Below are 16,639 nucleotides of genomic sequence, written 5' to 3' on the forward strand. Positions count from 1 at the left end.
AAAATTCATGGAGATGAGGTTGATTTTAAGAAAATTTATAACTTGTTTATTGAGAAACATATCAACGTTAGCGTTAGTAATATTTTAATCCCTATTGTTAGACATGATCTTTGGCACTTTGTTGAAGTTGATCTTTAGAATATTATAGTGAAACACTATAGCTCTCTCGACCCCCTTGCTTACAAAGAACTCATTCTGTTAATGATAAATTTCTCAGACTACGGGAAGGCGAGGTTCAATGAGAAGAACGTTGATCATGTCTTTCAATAGGAAACAGTGCCCTGTGATGTTCATAAGGATCATAAGTGTGACGCCCCTATTTTCACATATGGATGCAGTCCAATATAAACCCAGAGATGTCAAATCTTCCATGCACTCACACTGTGCAACAACAAGTTTTATCAATCATAGCAATATCCTCTAGTGGAATCAAAATAAAGTGCAAATACAAAACATGCAAAAAAAAAACAACTACAATAGATATGATATAGAAAGAAGTATCTCATAAATAAATCATGTCTTAATGAATAACCTGGAATACATCTGATATCCAAAATGAATAAATATGTCTCGATAAGAAACAACTGGAAATCGTACTAAGGCGCATTGCCTTTACACTATGAAATAAACTCTAAGGTCTGAACAAAAATATAAAACTACCGTGGAGCCTCTAATAAATCTCATGTGACAACGACTATGCAAGAACTCCGTCATCCTGCGACCCTCCGATACTCCGAATTACCTGAAAGAATATTAGAAGAAAAAGTGTAACAACAAGAGCGTCAGAGTGCTATAGCAAGATCACCACCATTCACCCCTAGGGAAAGGGCTGCTAGATAGAGTGGATGCTCTATCTATTAAGCATAGTCTACCTAGATTATTTTCCCCCGTATCTAATAGAATTAATATTTAGATACATATAATATGAGATGTAGTACGTCGAGCGAAATAATCCAAATACGAAAATCCTCATGTATATACCATATGTCCCGAATTGTAGACGTCTAAACATTAACACCAAACTAGAGATAAACAATCTAAATGAAATCAACAATTAGAAATCCACAACATGAGACTGGTACGTCAAGCAAAATATTCCAAACAAGGAAACCCTCATGTATATACCATATATCTCAAATTGTGAATCACTAATTATATATCCAAACTAAGAAAATAAAGAAAAATAATAAAAGAAAGTAAAGACATCAACATATGATATTCATAATATCTTTCACTGTCACTGGGAAGATAGAATGAATATCGGCACAAATCTCGTGTACTTTCAAATGCAAAGTACTCTAGGTCATATATTTGCAATGAGTCAAAAACATAACTGGCATCCACCAATGACTCGGGCTATCATTTAACTATCTCAATGCAACTCCGTACAATATTTTGATTCATCGCATCATCATGCGAGACAGATTTCCCAGTTGGTATCCTAACAGCGTACATGGCTCATTAGTCTTATCGCATCTCTGTACGTAATACGAGTGCGGGACAGACTACCAAGTAGGTATCCTAGGAATACGGCTCACAAGCCTCATCGCACCCTAGTGCGGGACAAATTTCTAGATAAAGCATCCTAAACTCGACTCAATGGCCTGTATAAATGGAATATCGACACACTACCCCCGTAGTACTGAACTGAGGTCATCAACGATATCCAGAAGGTGTGTGTATAATATATACTAAAACTCTTTCTCAAAGTAATCGGGTCAAAACCCATGATAATTCCTTTCCGCATACCCATGTGTGTGCTACTACACTGTTTGTGAATTTACATATAAAAATGTGTGGCTCGAAACCAGCAAACATATCTCAAACAAATATAAAATAAAAATTCAGGAAACAACCTTAGTAGTCGACTACTAACCTTAGTAGTCGACTACTAGGCTTAGTAGTCGACTACACTGAGTCCATCCAAACTCTATAATAACAAATATCAGTATCAGTAGTCGACTATTAAGAATATTAGTCGACTACTCTGCAGACACACAGTTTATGTTATACTCAACTAGGCACGAGTAGTCGACTACTAAGCTTAGTAGTCGACTACTCTATCAATACACACATTCTTTCGTGCACAAATAATGCTTATGTCAATTGTACATATCCTGACATTAAAGCGATATTTTATACTTGGCATATACAACAGGAATTATCATAATCATAAAATTATATTATTATATCTTCCAAATTAAGGTTTAACATCCTAATTAAACAATTTCTTTAATTATCTCATATGTAAACGAAGTGACTATCAACATATGATAAAAAGTACTCATGAACAAAGGTAAAATTTATTTAAACATATTTATCTTATTTAGATATCACAAATCTAGGGTTTAAGTATGATTAATTAACATGAAAACTCAAAGAAATCTTCACATAATATACCAATTATTTCAAATCAGCATATCTGTAGTTTTCTGCAGAATATATTATTAGTAAATTGAGTATATCTTTCTCTAGACAAACTCTTTTTAAGAATAGTTTTCTGTTTTGAAAACTAGATCTCCATAGCTATTATTAGGCACTAGTTTAGTTTAGTTTAGAGTTTATATGATATCTCAAAATTTTAGTTAAACGTTACACATGTACAATATTTTTCTGCACAATATGTCATTAGTAAATTGAGCATATCTTTCTCTAGATAAACTCTTTTTAAGAATAATTTTCTGTTTTGGAAAATAAATCCACATAGCTATCATTTGGCACTGGTTTGGTTTAGTTTGGAGTTTATATGGTATCTTAAATTTCTAATTAAATGTTATATATGTGCAGCTGTTTTCTAAAATCTATTATGAAAACAAAAACTAAACCTCTTTATAATTCAATTAGACAATAAATTAGGGTTAACACACGAGTTAAGCATAATTATCAATTTAAAAAAACTTTAACTACCCCTAATGATCATGATCACATTACTATCATAAACAATTAGGAAAAGCTAATTATCTAGCATTGAGTTAAGATTTATCAACAAAAATCTCATCTTTATCATATTAGGTTAAGCCTTAAGCATAAAAACATTAATTAAACACTTTTATAATCATTAAACACTATAGGAATGGGTTTGGATACAGATGATCTTTCCTTATCACGTGTGCAAGCCTCTAAAACTGATGTGAAACGACTCCTCGTCACCAAACGTCATAGATCTCACTTTTTCCTCGCTTCTCGCCTCACAAGACGCTCCCAAAATCTTAACTTTAGGGCTAGGGTTTGAGAAAGAGGAAGAGGGACTACTAAGATTTGAAACTCTGAGGAATGATGATAATTTTCATGAAAACACATGTATATATATATATATATATATATGTATATATATATATATATATATATATATATATATATATATATATATATATATATATATATATATATATATATATATATATATATATATATACTAATATATATATATATATATATACAAACCCAAAATAAACCCGTTTGACCCGAACCAGAAAACCTAGTCTGACTAGGAAAGTAACCTTTGGTATTTTGACTGTAACTTTCTCATCTGACCTCGGAATGAGGTTATTTAAGATTTGTTGGAAAAGCATAAAGTTAGCAACAAAATCATACTATTGACAAGTAACTAATTGAAAACACTAGAGAATATTCATGAGGGCACAAAATATTTTTACACAACAAAGCTCATTACATGTAGCTCGGTTATGATCTTCAGTATGGCATTGAGAGCATTTTGCTAAGCGAATATTCTCTGATATGTTGTTAATACGTCTTGTCCTTGGTCTCCCATATCTTTTTCTTCTAGGAGGGCCTTGAACTTCCTCTCATCTAGTGGTACCACAAGGTTGTCATAATCAAAAATAGGAAATAATATTGGTTCATAGCTTTTTTTAAAGCTTCAACAGTCATAAACCAATTGCAATAATGATAAACATTCCACCCCATTCCATCCCATTCATGCAATCACAATACAAGCATGCTTATAAGAAATACGAGTGATATCCAAAGTATGATAATTTTTTAAATCTACATTACATATTTTATGGGATTCCACTTCCACAATATCTTCAGTTGAATGCTTAACCTGTAGGCATCCGCCTTGGTGAATATTTTCTTTCAATACCAACTCAGCTTTTGGACATGAAAATCCATTCTATTTTGAAGTCATAACCCGCCTATCATGCATACACTCTATAAATTTCCTACGTATAGTCTCGATCAAAGGTAAAATATATAACATCCATGCTTTACATATCCAATTGTTGAAGGAATTGGTAACATTTGAGGTCATGTGGCCATACCTAAAACCATCAACAATTATTAACATATATATATTTCACAATCAATTGCTAAGTTTAACATTTGAGTGTCAATTTTAACAACTAATCTGTAAGTATAATAGATAACATTAATAAGTTCAACAACTAAGTAATAAGCTTAACAACTACCCATCTGCTTAATAGCTAGTATTATACCTTATATCTGGGAAAATGCATTTATCCATTTCTCTGGAGAATAATTCATAGTAGTTACATAAGCCCTATGATCTATCAAGCAAATATCTTCATGGAATGATTTCATTCTATTGTGAACTTATAAGCCACAGTTTGTAATAAGTCCCCCAATGTTCGAGCTATGTTTGTTTTATGCCCCAACACATTCATCTTTATCTCGAAGTTTCCTACTAGATGGAGAACACATCTAGTGTATAGAGCCTTTGAAAACAATTCTTCAACCGCTACTCTTATTCCCTTCTCTGCATCAGATATTATAATTAGTTGGTGTGGAGGATGGTATGGTTCTTCATTTTCAAGAAAAACATAGCATAATCCTTTTAAGAATCACTTATAGTTATCCCCATTCTCCTAATTGCATCTACAATAAGCAAGAAGAAAAATTCCTTGATTGACATTGTCTACCATGACACATAGGAGTATACGTTTGTTGCGATCTTTAGATATGCTCCATTTAAGAACAAAAGAGGCTCACATCTAGCGACAAACCCTTGAATGTATTATAACTTATGAATAATTTCCTAAAAATGGACATCAAGCTCATCAATGGCAATATAACTTCCTAGATGATAGACTTAACCATTTCTTGATACCTATATAAATAGAAAATATTATATGAACTACACTTTGCAAGTAAATATTTTGCTTGCCACAAAACTCTTATAGTTAAAAGCATCAACTAATAGCTAAAAATAGCAACCAACTAATACGGTTAATGACTAATGCATAAATATAATAATTGTCGACAATATATAAACAAACTTCTACGTTTAATAACAAACTAATATATTCAACAACCAATCATTTTGTATAATAACTTACAAGAATGATATGCCTCGTCATAATAAACAAATAGTTGCTATTGTGTAATCTCTTTACCATATCACACCTTATTGTAATCAATCTTGATGTTTTTGGGTGAGAAGAAAGTCATTCTTGGATAGGGCGAATGTCTGGATGAACTTTCGGAACAACTAGTATTTGGGTAACAATGAATCTATAGAATGCCCTTGTCTGCCTACATTAGCGCCATGTTGACCACAAGCATGAGTATTCTTGAATTTCTTTATAGCGAAGTCGTTCCTTTTCAAATAGGAGAGAAAAATAACATCCATGGGCATTTATACGTGATCTTATATCTGCAAGAAATTCATACATCTTAGTTTATTATTCTCAACCTCATATTCAAGCCTTTACGCTATACAACAGTAGATTAATGCTAATCTAACTTTTGTTGCACTTTCAAACTTTTGTCCCTCCACACATATAGATGTGTGCCACTCTACAGGAATCATGCTTGTCCTATTAATCATGTCTTCAATCATCATAACAACATCTCAAGATAGATCGTCCTTACGATTTTTCTTAGAAATATAGGGATTAGTTGTTGTATTCAATTTGCATTGGGATAACAGCGATATAGTAATGCTAGTGTCGATATCGAAACATAGAATTAGATGATTATAAAATAAATTATTCTTGACAACTAACACATAACCCTAACAACTAACTCATAACTCTAACAACTATTTCATATATATAATGACTGGAACATATGTTTAGCAGTTGATTGGTATAACTAACAACTCGATCATACCCTTAACAAATGGCTCATATGTTTTGTCAACTATTTTGCCTTTTAAACAACTGTCAATACAATTTTATTGAATAAAAACATCATATATTTTACATCTACTGCTTATACTTTCACTACTAAGACCTAAGCTTAACAACTTACATTTAACAGTGACATATATAGAATAAACTTAACAACGAACTTTTGAATGTGAATGCTTTTACTTATATATTTTTTCTGGCACTTTATGTGTGTTATGGAAAGTTGAATCCTCTTTTATTACATTAGCGTACTAATCGATATATGTATATCCATTTAAAAGACTGCCCTTAATTATATTATTCATGTCTTCTTCATTTTCAATAACAAATGTGAAGTTGTTGTTCCTTGCAGATTTGACTTTTAGAGATAGAATCAAATGTGATTTTTAATTTCTCTGACACTATAAACTTTAGGCTCATTAACTGGGTTTAAGAATCAACATGTAGGAATATCCCCTCATAAGTTGATGTGTTGGTAACCATATAAAGTATAGAACTTTTTGGCATTATGAAGGATGAGTAAAAGGAGAGGAAGAAGTAAAGTGGGGTTATGATCATTAAGAGAAATTAGATGGAAAACTAAGATAGACCCATCTCTCTTGATAAGTTAGGTAAGATTTAAGGAGGGAAAGAGAGGATATTTTCCCTCCAAAACACAAATCTAATTAGCAGTAAATGCATATCATCATTATAGCGCAAGAGAAACAGGGCAACGGTTTTTATTTTTATTTTTTTGCTATTTCCATGAAAAGATAGAGGAGTAATTTTGGGTTTTACACAAAAAACAGTATTCAATGAGTACTTGAATGAGCAATTGAGGCTTAAGAATGAATGGTAAGCCAATTTGGGGGCTATGCACATAACAAATTTGAGTTGAGGCTCACTCACATTCCATTTTCATTTTGGGACCTCATAGCATTTTCCTCTAGTTTTATAACCGCAACCAACGATATAGACCAAAAGCTAGTGTCTATCACACATAGTTTCCGTCAGCACCCCACACACCCAGAAGAGATATTAGGAGAGTCCACACATTAATTTTAAGCTTTCAAAATCTAAAATTAGCCTCTCAAAGGCTCAAATCACTAAGATTGTTAGTAGATCCCCCAATTTTAATTTATTTGAAATTGGTCCCTCAAATCATCCTAATTGTTATTAGGTCCCCTCATTCTTAAGTTATTACGAAATTAGCCCCTCCATTCAAGAGTAGAAGTAGCAATTAGAAAGATTAATCTGAAACAACTTACGAGAATTTAGAGATGTATATAGTAGCAAATTTAATGGTCTGAGGGACTAAGTTCAAACCATGAAATATATATGTACAACGAAACCTCATGGTTAATTATGCGCTTTTGTTGTGATTTTGTTCGAGCTTTCGGACTAAGTCCAGTCGTCCGTTGAAAAAAAAAAGGAAAATGAAAAGCAAAGTCCAGTCCACCAAATTTTTTTTCAGAATGGAGTTTCGAAGTCTAAAAATAACAAGAAAAAGAAAAGTCCAGTCCACCAAATATTTTTTAACTGTGCAAGTTTAGAAGCTAAAAATAACGACAAATTGTCGTCGAATGCGACCTCACTTGGTTATTTTCGGCACGTGCGGCATGGCAAATACTCTCGTTAAACAAATACTCTTCGTTATTAACGTGACAAGTACTCTCGTTAATATAAGCCGTTGGGCCTTGACGTTGTCTTGGTCTTCGCTTGCACGGACCGCGCGCAACGAATCCCGCCCACGAACGAGGCCAGGTACAGTATTCGAACATCAGTCGTGCGATGGCATGGTTTGTTTGAATATTCACGAAATTCGTTAGCGCGTATAAATTGAGTACGTTTTTAATTTGGCTGCCAGCGCGGGAGGCTACTATAAGATCCTGCCCATTTCTAAACATTCCCTCACCATTAGAGTTCTTAGCGGTTGATTCTATCAAGTTTTTCTGGGTTTCTTTAATTATCTCCAACTTTTTATTTCTTAAGCATTTTGCTTTATTATAGTTACGTTACTCGTAGCAACATGATCGAGCAACTTCCCTCTATTCTTGATGCCTCTGCGGATCCACCTATTCTCTTTGATGGAACCACAAGGTAAAAAGAGAGAGAGATATATATATACAGTGTTTTCTCCATGAAGTATGGGTATTTTCTTAATTTTTATATTGATATTTTGTTGTTTGTTTGCTTGTTTTCGAATATAAAGGTTGTATGTATCCTACACATGTCCATTTGCCCAAAGAACTTGGATCACAAGGAACTACAAGGTGAAAAAGACCCATCTACTCAATTATCACTTTTTATTTTTGCATTTCGCTGAAATTTAATGAAAATGCTGACTTGGGTTTTCTTGTTTATGTAAATTCTGGGATCAGGGTTTGCAAGATAAGATAAAATTGGTCCCAATTGACCTCCAAAATAGGCCAAATTGGTACAAGGAGAAGTTGTACCCTGAAAACAAGGTAATTACTTATAACATTTTCTTATTAATTTCTCCAAAATATTATTTATTTTTGAACCCACAGTTTTCCAAAATCATTTATACACCCAAAATACCCATCCTAAATTATTTGTAAAACCAAAATTTGTATTAATATGCTATAAAGAATGGTAAAATTTTATAGTTATGTTAGAGTATAAAATTATATTCCTCAACCCTCACTACAGCTATAGAGTTTTGATATAACGGTCAAATGACACAAATTTTAAGCAGATTTACCTTTTCTTGTTGTTGCGTTAGTTTATAACGGTAATTTGCATTATAGGTGCCTGCTTTGGAGCATAATAATGAAGTTAAAGGGGAGAGTTTGGATTTGATCCATTATATTGATGAAAATTTTGAAGGCCCAAAATTGCTTCCTGAAGTAAGAATGTATATCCTTCCTAATTTCAACATAAGTATGATAATATTAGCCATAGTTTCTAAGTTGTGTGTGTGTATGTGTTATGATTTGTAGGATCCCACAAAGCAAGAGTTTGCCACCGAGCTGTTGAGTTACAGTGACACTTTAAATAAAGTTAACTTCTTTGCAATTAAATCTAAAGGGGATGCATGTTATGAAGTTGGTGAGTTATGAGATTTATGTTTTTATTGAAGAGGAAGAAAGAGAATGATCAAGGATCATCAACACTTACTAATTTAGACTACTTGATGTACATTAGGTGCTGCTTACGATAAGTTGGAAGAAGCTCTTGCTAAGTTTGATGGACCATTTTTCCTCGGCGAATTTAGTCTGGTAAGAATTTGGTTGGTTGAAGTGTTTTTTTATTTTAAATTTTTCTTTGGAAATAAATGTGCATGTTACTTATATTGACTAGTAAATATTTAATGTATTAAAAAAATATGGACTTGGAATATTCTCATTTTTCTACCCCTCAAAACACACAAACACTCACTTGGCTGATCATGTTGAAGTTTAATTTTGTGATGATTATGACTTAATATTTTGTGTCCACTTGCTAATGGCTGACAAAAATTTTAAACTGTCTATTCTTTGTATTATGTGCTTTAGAATTATGCCTTCATTGTGTGATGCCCCTTTTATGAGGCAATTAATATAACCTTAGACATAATTACATATAGTATGAAAGATGAATGATTATCTTGTTTTCTATTCTGATAACAAGTTAGAGGTCGTCATTGCTTCAAGCATTTCAAGATTATCATCTCATTACATCGATGAGATATGACATCTAATGATATTCTAAATCATCATTTTTATTAGGTGGATATTGCGTATGCGCCATTTGTTGTCGAAAGGTTCAAGCCTTTGTTTTCAGAGGTAAAGAATTATGACGTCACCAAAGGCAGGCCAAAGCTGACCAAATGGATTGAGGTACATATAGAATCATACTGAAATTTGAGCATAACTATTTGTATATTAATTCCATTATTGGTTTCTTTTAGTCTTTTATTGAGTCTTCAAAGTATGGAGTTATATTACATCGCCTATTCCATTTTTTGATAAGATTAAGTCTTTATGGTGATAAAAAATTAATTTATGAATTATGACAGTCCTAATTTTTCCTATCAAACCTTCTTTGTAGGAGTTGAACAAGATTGATGCTTATACAGCAACTAAGCATGATCCGACAGAGTTACTTGGTGGCATTAAGAAACGATTGGGGTAGGTCCTTTTTTATTTTTTTTATTTGGGTTGAATTCTCTATATTATTAAATTCATCATTGTGGACCGTATTATAATAAGTACACTGTGTATTCAAGCACCTAATTTATAATTTTATGTTTTCTTTCTCAGATTGAATGAAGGTCCTCAATGCCCCTTGCAGGTTGAACTATAAACTCTAGCACCTTGTTTATATTATTTATGAACATGCACAACTTAAAAAATCATTAGATTCAATAATTTATATTAGCTTAAAAGAAGTTTAGGGATAAAAAGTGGCTAACCACCTTCAGTACAGGAGCAGCATCTGCAGTTACCCCTTTATCACTTCAAGTTATTAATTGGTTGTGGTGCATGAAATTGGGGAGAAAGTTTATCTTATAATATTGGAGAATAGACCCCACAACTATCATCCAATTGTGGATAGACCCCATACAATCCTATTGTTGCAGATAAGACCCCAGAGTGTTTCTTTAAGTTTTTATCGTTAAAGAAAGAGAAAATTATTTTTTGACAAATAGACGTCCTAAAGATAAAAGAGTCCAAAGATTTCACATAGGGGTCTCTCTGCAATAATAGAAGTACAGGGTGTCTATCAACAATTGGGAGGGGTGTCTATCCACTTATTAAAAGACTTTTGCTCTTTGGTACTCTCAAAACTTTAAAAAATACTACATGTGTGTGTGTGTGTGTGTGTGTGTGTGTGTGTTTGTAAGGAGCCTTAGATTGAATCTAAGGATGCACATCTCAATGTACGGATTGAGCTATTTCAATGAACGATCCGCTCTATTCATCATGATCTAAATGTCTTAAAACACTTATAAAATAAAAATTATGATATTTGAATATTTCTAACACATATTTTTATTGTCTCTTTGGTTGTATCGTTATAAAACCGTTAATTTTACTATCACTTGATGCATTAGTAAATACACCCCAATATGCCTAATTTTTGGTTTACATGCCATCCGAATCATATAGATCAAAATGAATGAAGTGAATAAAGTAAATTGATTGCATATAATCTAATTTTGAAGGTGCATTATTAGATTCAATCGAATTTAAGAACATATATCAAGTTAACGCAATACTTTGACTTTGTATGATTATATATGATGAATGTCACTTGTGATCGTGCTCATGTTATTGTGTGGATAATGCAGAAATCGCGCATTTGAGTTGACATCCTGTGTTCTGATGAGGTTCACGTTGTTCTTCTGCTTTATGATGTACAATAAATAAAGTGTAAGGTTTGAGGGGTATGTTTGTGTATAGTATAACAAAAAGGTATTATGCCATTAGAGATGGATGGTGTTTTTTGTTTTGTGTACTCCGAGCACTGGTATATGTTTAGACTAATAAAGGTTTAATGCTTCGTATATCTGCTGGTACTGATACTGGTTCAAAAGTTTGCTGGAATTTGAATGCTTTGATCTAAGTATGATTACTGCTAGTGTTGTTGCATTAGATGATGACTGTGAATTTTGGTATGATTACTGTGAAAATAGAGAATTTTCAGAGTTGAGGAGAGGTAGATGAAATTTTTTTGCACTTGTGAGGATTTTTTAAGGTATTGGAGCTGCTTAATCTCATCTGTGATGGCAGACTTGATGACCATGTAAGCGCATTAGCTTAATGTATAGTTGTTAAGGGTTTTTTGCTTGTTTTTTTTAAATATTGTAGATCACAAAGTTTTGATAGACAGATTACATGACTGGTTGAACAGGGAAGAAAATGATGAAAAATAAAGCAACATAGGATTTTTTTTCCTATTTATTTTTGCATATGTATTCATATTGTTGAAAATCTTTTAGTTTTTTTGGATGATCAGTAACTCGGTGCTACAGCGTTATCGGTCGACTGATGAACAGTATGAATCAACTGATGATGTAACGCCCATGGTTTTACGCAAGGCTGCAGTCCTAGGTGAACCCAAATATGTCAAACCTGCCATGCACCCACATGGTGCAACAACATATTTTACCATCACCGTAATATCTCTCTAGTGGAATCAACAATAATCAAGTACAGGTACAAAGCAGATAAAATAAAGATAAAAATGCAATTAACATGATAAAGGAAAGAGATATTAAAATAATAATAATCATGTTCCAACTGAAATAAATAAAGTACAACTAATGTTCGAAACATAGATGAAATATCTCAACACATAAGAGTCAACTAAAGTAGTACTAAGGCACACAACCTTCCAAAATATAATGCAACTCTAATGTTTAAAAATAAACCATAACTACTATGGAGCACAAATAAACTACTAATAATAAATAATAATGGAAGCTAAGCCGAAACTCCATCAACCTGTCACTCTCTGTGCGGCTGACTCGCTGTCTAAAAAGAGGGGAAACAACGAGCGTCAAAGCGCTAGCGATAACATCCCCATCGCCCCTAGGGGGAAGGGGTATGTGTAGGAAAATACAAGTTAGTACATATAGATATATAAAGCATCTATCCTGAACTAAGAGAAAATTGATATTTAGAAATTCACAATACGAGAATGGGTACGTCGAGCGAAATAATCCAAACAAGGAAAACCTCATGTATATACCTCATATCTCAAATTTTGAATCGCTAAATACCAACCCCAAATCCTATGAATAAGAATAAGCAACAAAACAATACATTACCAAACCTCAATCCAAAACATGTCACAAATGTCATATCATGATGTCTCATACTACCCTCGGATATTTAGCGCAATTATAAGACTAATAATCTGGTAAAAGAATCTCGCATGATATAAGTCGTGTATGACAACCTCAGTCTTATACCCTACTCTTTGGTAACTAATCATGGGAGCATGAATGCAATCTGTGCAATTCTTTATCAGAAAACAACAATTCTAAGTAAGGCGCTCACAATATCCTGTGGCATCATCGCCTTACTCAATCGCCCTATGGAACATAGGCATATCAGCCCAATCTAGAATGATGCATCATAGGGTGTAGTCTGCCACAGTCTCATTGTGGCATACCAACTAACCTACTCTAAGTGCAGTCTCACCACAGTCTCATTGCGGGATACCAACTAACTCACTCAAGCATCCATAATATGATGAAATGCAATATATGTCACTCTCTATTATGACAAACTAAAAGTGTTAGTTTACGCACCTCAATCGCTTGTGCGAACGCAAACCCAAAACATGTACTCCAGTGTCCAAGAACGTGTCTCGATGTGTAGACCCGAACTTCGTATTCACAATCAACTCACGTGTCAAAAACATCAAGTTCACAAATAACACTAGACCGGTCGATTGATGAATCATCATCGGTCGACTGACGGCATGCACAAAGCGGGCACAAAACAATTTAGCCTTGATCGGTCGACCGATGCTTGTGCTTCGATCGACCGACCAGAGGTAAGTCTTCAATTTCCTGTAAACATCTATTTTTCTTACAAAAATCAAAATCTTCACATAAACACATGTTTATAATCTTGTTTTAATGTAATTAAAGTTCATACAACCTCATGAAAACACAAATATAAATATTTGAGGGGATTCACTAACCTTAACATGATTATATTTATAAATTCATTATGAAAACAACTAACTTTATCAAAATCTCATGTTAGATCTGTATAAAATCTTAAACCAAAATCACTACAAGAAATTACATCTTTAACGAAGGGATTTTCCTTCGTTAAAGAGCTGAAAACCTTTGTTATTGTATGCTAACGACGGGGAAAAATCCCTTCGTCACCCGTCGTTGAAACCCTCTTCGCTAAAGGGTCATGAAGGGATATACTACCCGTCGTTATAGAGTCTATAACGACGGAACATATTACCGTCGTTAATATTTACGATGGTAATTATCACCGTCGTTACCATCAGTGACAGGGATATTTTCCCGTCGTTACCATCAGTGACGGGATATTTTCCCGTCGTTACCATTAGTTACAGGGATATTTTCCCGTCGTCACCATTAGTTACGGGGATATTTTCCCATCGTTAAAGACTAATTAATGACGGTTGGATACCGTCGTAAAAGTCCTCATAATGGGTAATTAGTAACCCATCAACGATGGTGCTTTCCCTTCGTTGATGAACAAAATACGGTTTATAAAACCGTCATTATAGACTACAAATTTCTAATATACTTTAATAATAATTTTTTATTCATAGGCAACTATCATATTATTCTCAATCTGATACTAAGATTCACAACAAAAATATATTAAAAATACCCAATAATGAATAACAGGGAAAATAAAAATTCTATTCATTAATAACATCAATAAATAAAATTCCACCATCCTCAAATATTCAATACTAATAACAAGAGTTAATATCCTAATTGTTCCAAAGAAAAATACATGAAACTATCTAAAACTAATTAAAATAAAAGTTTGTGGAAGACACATTCTTTCATCTCTAATCATCGTCAAATTAAAGAAGACTCGAGCTACCCCCCTCCTAATCTTGCATGGATAGCCTGAAAAATTTAAAAAAAAATCACATAATTAAGAAATATCAATTAAGCAAATATTATCTTATTAAGTAAAAATCATAATTTTTTAGTGCAAGTAGTCAATCATAAAAGTATATAAGAGATTTTATAAAAAATAATTACCTAGTCCTTCACACGTTCTCGAGTTTTAGGAGTCAATGAAGGTGATTGCCTAAAAACAAGTTCTTGCATAGCTTTCAATTGTGACTCCAACTCAGACATCCTTTGTTGTTGTTGCTCCTGCTCATCTAAGCGTTGTTGAAGCATCTGGTTCTTTCTCTTTTCTTTTATAACCCGTGCTTCCAGATCAGATCGACTAGGGAGCGGTCCTCTCAAATCTTTTAAAGTAGTCCCGCCACCAAATACAGTGATGTGACCATGAGATTGCTTCCCTCAGATTTTCTCAACTATCTCAATGTCAGAAAGTGAAGGGTTTGCTTGTTTGACCTGAACAATTTCATCCTATAAAAATTAAATTCATATGTTAGTACTATATAATATATCATTATCAAACTTAAACACATATTCTACTTACATATTTATCTTGATCCCCAATATCTAGTGTTTCATTAGTTTTCTTTCGAGTTTCATGAAACATTTGTGCCACATCAGGTGGATTTCCTGACTTGTCACCCTTATTCAAATAGTAAATAAAAATGAGTACAATATCAAACTAAAAAACAAAGTAGTTTAAATAAATAGGAAATAAGTTTTGAATGTATACCAATTCCCACGCAATTTGTCTAAAGGGTTTGCTGTGCGTGTGGTGGAGCATCTTTCTTTTGCTTCTGTTAAGTGTATTTTGTTGGCTTGCTTTCTATACATCAAGATTAAAAGATAATTTCAACAATCCAATAATATACATGGAACAAAATTAATAAAATTAGGAGATTAATACCTGAAATTTTGAAGAAAAATAATGTTCCTTAACTAGCCAATCTCAGTCATCAACACTTACTTCTGTAGGTTTATTTCTAAGTGCAACTTGCAATGAATTATCTTTCACATATTTCCTGTGCATGTCACCCCGCTACTTATTCCATAAATCGCGCAAGTGTCTCATTACTGACTCTCTCTTTTGCTCCATGTCCTCGGCATCAAATTTATCCTATATCAAATTTGAATCAAAATTTAATTTATAAGAATTAAAAACCAATTGCAAAAAATTAATTTTTAATGTACCTTAATGGATGCCCACATATGATCTTTATTTTGTTGTGGTATTTTGGCCCAATTCTCAACAGCTACTAGTCAAATATTTCTATCATGAATAATAATTCCAAGATATCGTGAAAATTCTGGTTCAATAGCTCTATTCTGATAAAAAGTAGTGATCTTTTTCTTCCCATGTGACAAATTATTCAACTTTAGACACTTATTATTACCACTAGGTGGATTTTTCTTCTTTTGAGAATTATCAGCTGCATACATCACATCATATGTTACAACTTATGATATCATTTTCTATTATAGAACTTAAAATACGGGCTTCCATCGTTATGGGGTTAAGGGATAAAATCATAACGTATTGGGGGTTTCTTGAAATTTTTAAACTTATGGGGGTTTAGTGAAACTAACCCAATCTAAGGAGAAATATCATAATTTCATCTTTTGTTGTTGGTTTTCACCTTGCAAATCGGCACATAAACTATCGATCAATATATATATAGGTACTTTATGGCAAAGTGCAAAGTAGGGGAAACTTTATGTACCTGAGTGAAAATTAAACAGAGCAATGAAAACTTCAGTACCGTCGAACTTGGAGGAGAACGCGGTGGTGGGATGGCACCAGGACGACGCGGTGGTGGCGCTGGGAGGATGCTGCCGGTGGGGCGACGCTAGAGGCTGGGCTGACTGCACTGAGGCGCGGCTACGAAGGGATAGGTTAGTGGTGGCTACCGGGCGAACTGGGACGACAGCACGAGTTTGGCGCGGGGGCGAGTTT

General features: G+C 33.4%; 1 protein-coding gene across 1 annotated transcript; it reads left to right on the top strand.

The window, feature by feature from the left end:
* On the top strand, positions 8,023–11,591 carry LOC109843821 (protein IN2-1 homolog B-like). The gene is made up of 10 exons (XM_020412785.1): positions 8,023–8,192; positions 8,305–8,365; positions 8,474–8,560; positions 8,864–8,962; positions 9,056–9,164; positions 9,261–9,334; positions 9,824–9,934; positions 10,146–10,225; positions 10,358–10,388; positions 11,389–11,591. The coding sequence occupies exons 1-10, from the start codon at positions 8,122–8,124 to the stop codon at positions 11,401–11,403; spliced, it is 738 nt and encodes a 245-aa protein (XP_020268374.1). The 5' UTR covers positions 8,023–8,121; the 3' UTR covers positions 11,404–11,591.

Source organism: Asparagus officinalis, chromosome 5, assembly GCF_001876935.1.
Source record: "Asparagus officinalis chromosome 5, Aspof.V1, whole genome shotgun sequence".
Taxonomy (NCBI): Eukaryota; Viridiplantae; Streptophyta; class Magnoliopsida; order Asparagales; family Asparagaceae; genus Asparagus; species Asparagus officinalis.

What these genes read in the sequence shown, in the direction of transcription:
- LOC109843821 (XM_020412785.1), top strand. Translation starts at nt 8,122, where the DNA reads ATGATCGAGCAACTTCCCTCTATTCTTGATGCCTCTGCGGATCCACCT. An exon ending in GGATCACAAGGAACTACAAG is followed by an intron (nt 8,366 to 8,473) that starts GTGAAAAAGACC and finishes TTCTGGGATCAG; the next exon opens with GGTTTGCAAGATAAGATAAA. An exon ending in AGTTGTACCCTGAAAACAAG is followed by an intron (nt 8,561 to 8,863) that starts GTAATTACTTAT and finishes TTTGCATTATAG; the next exon opens with GTGCCTGCTTTGGAGCATAA.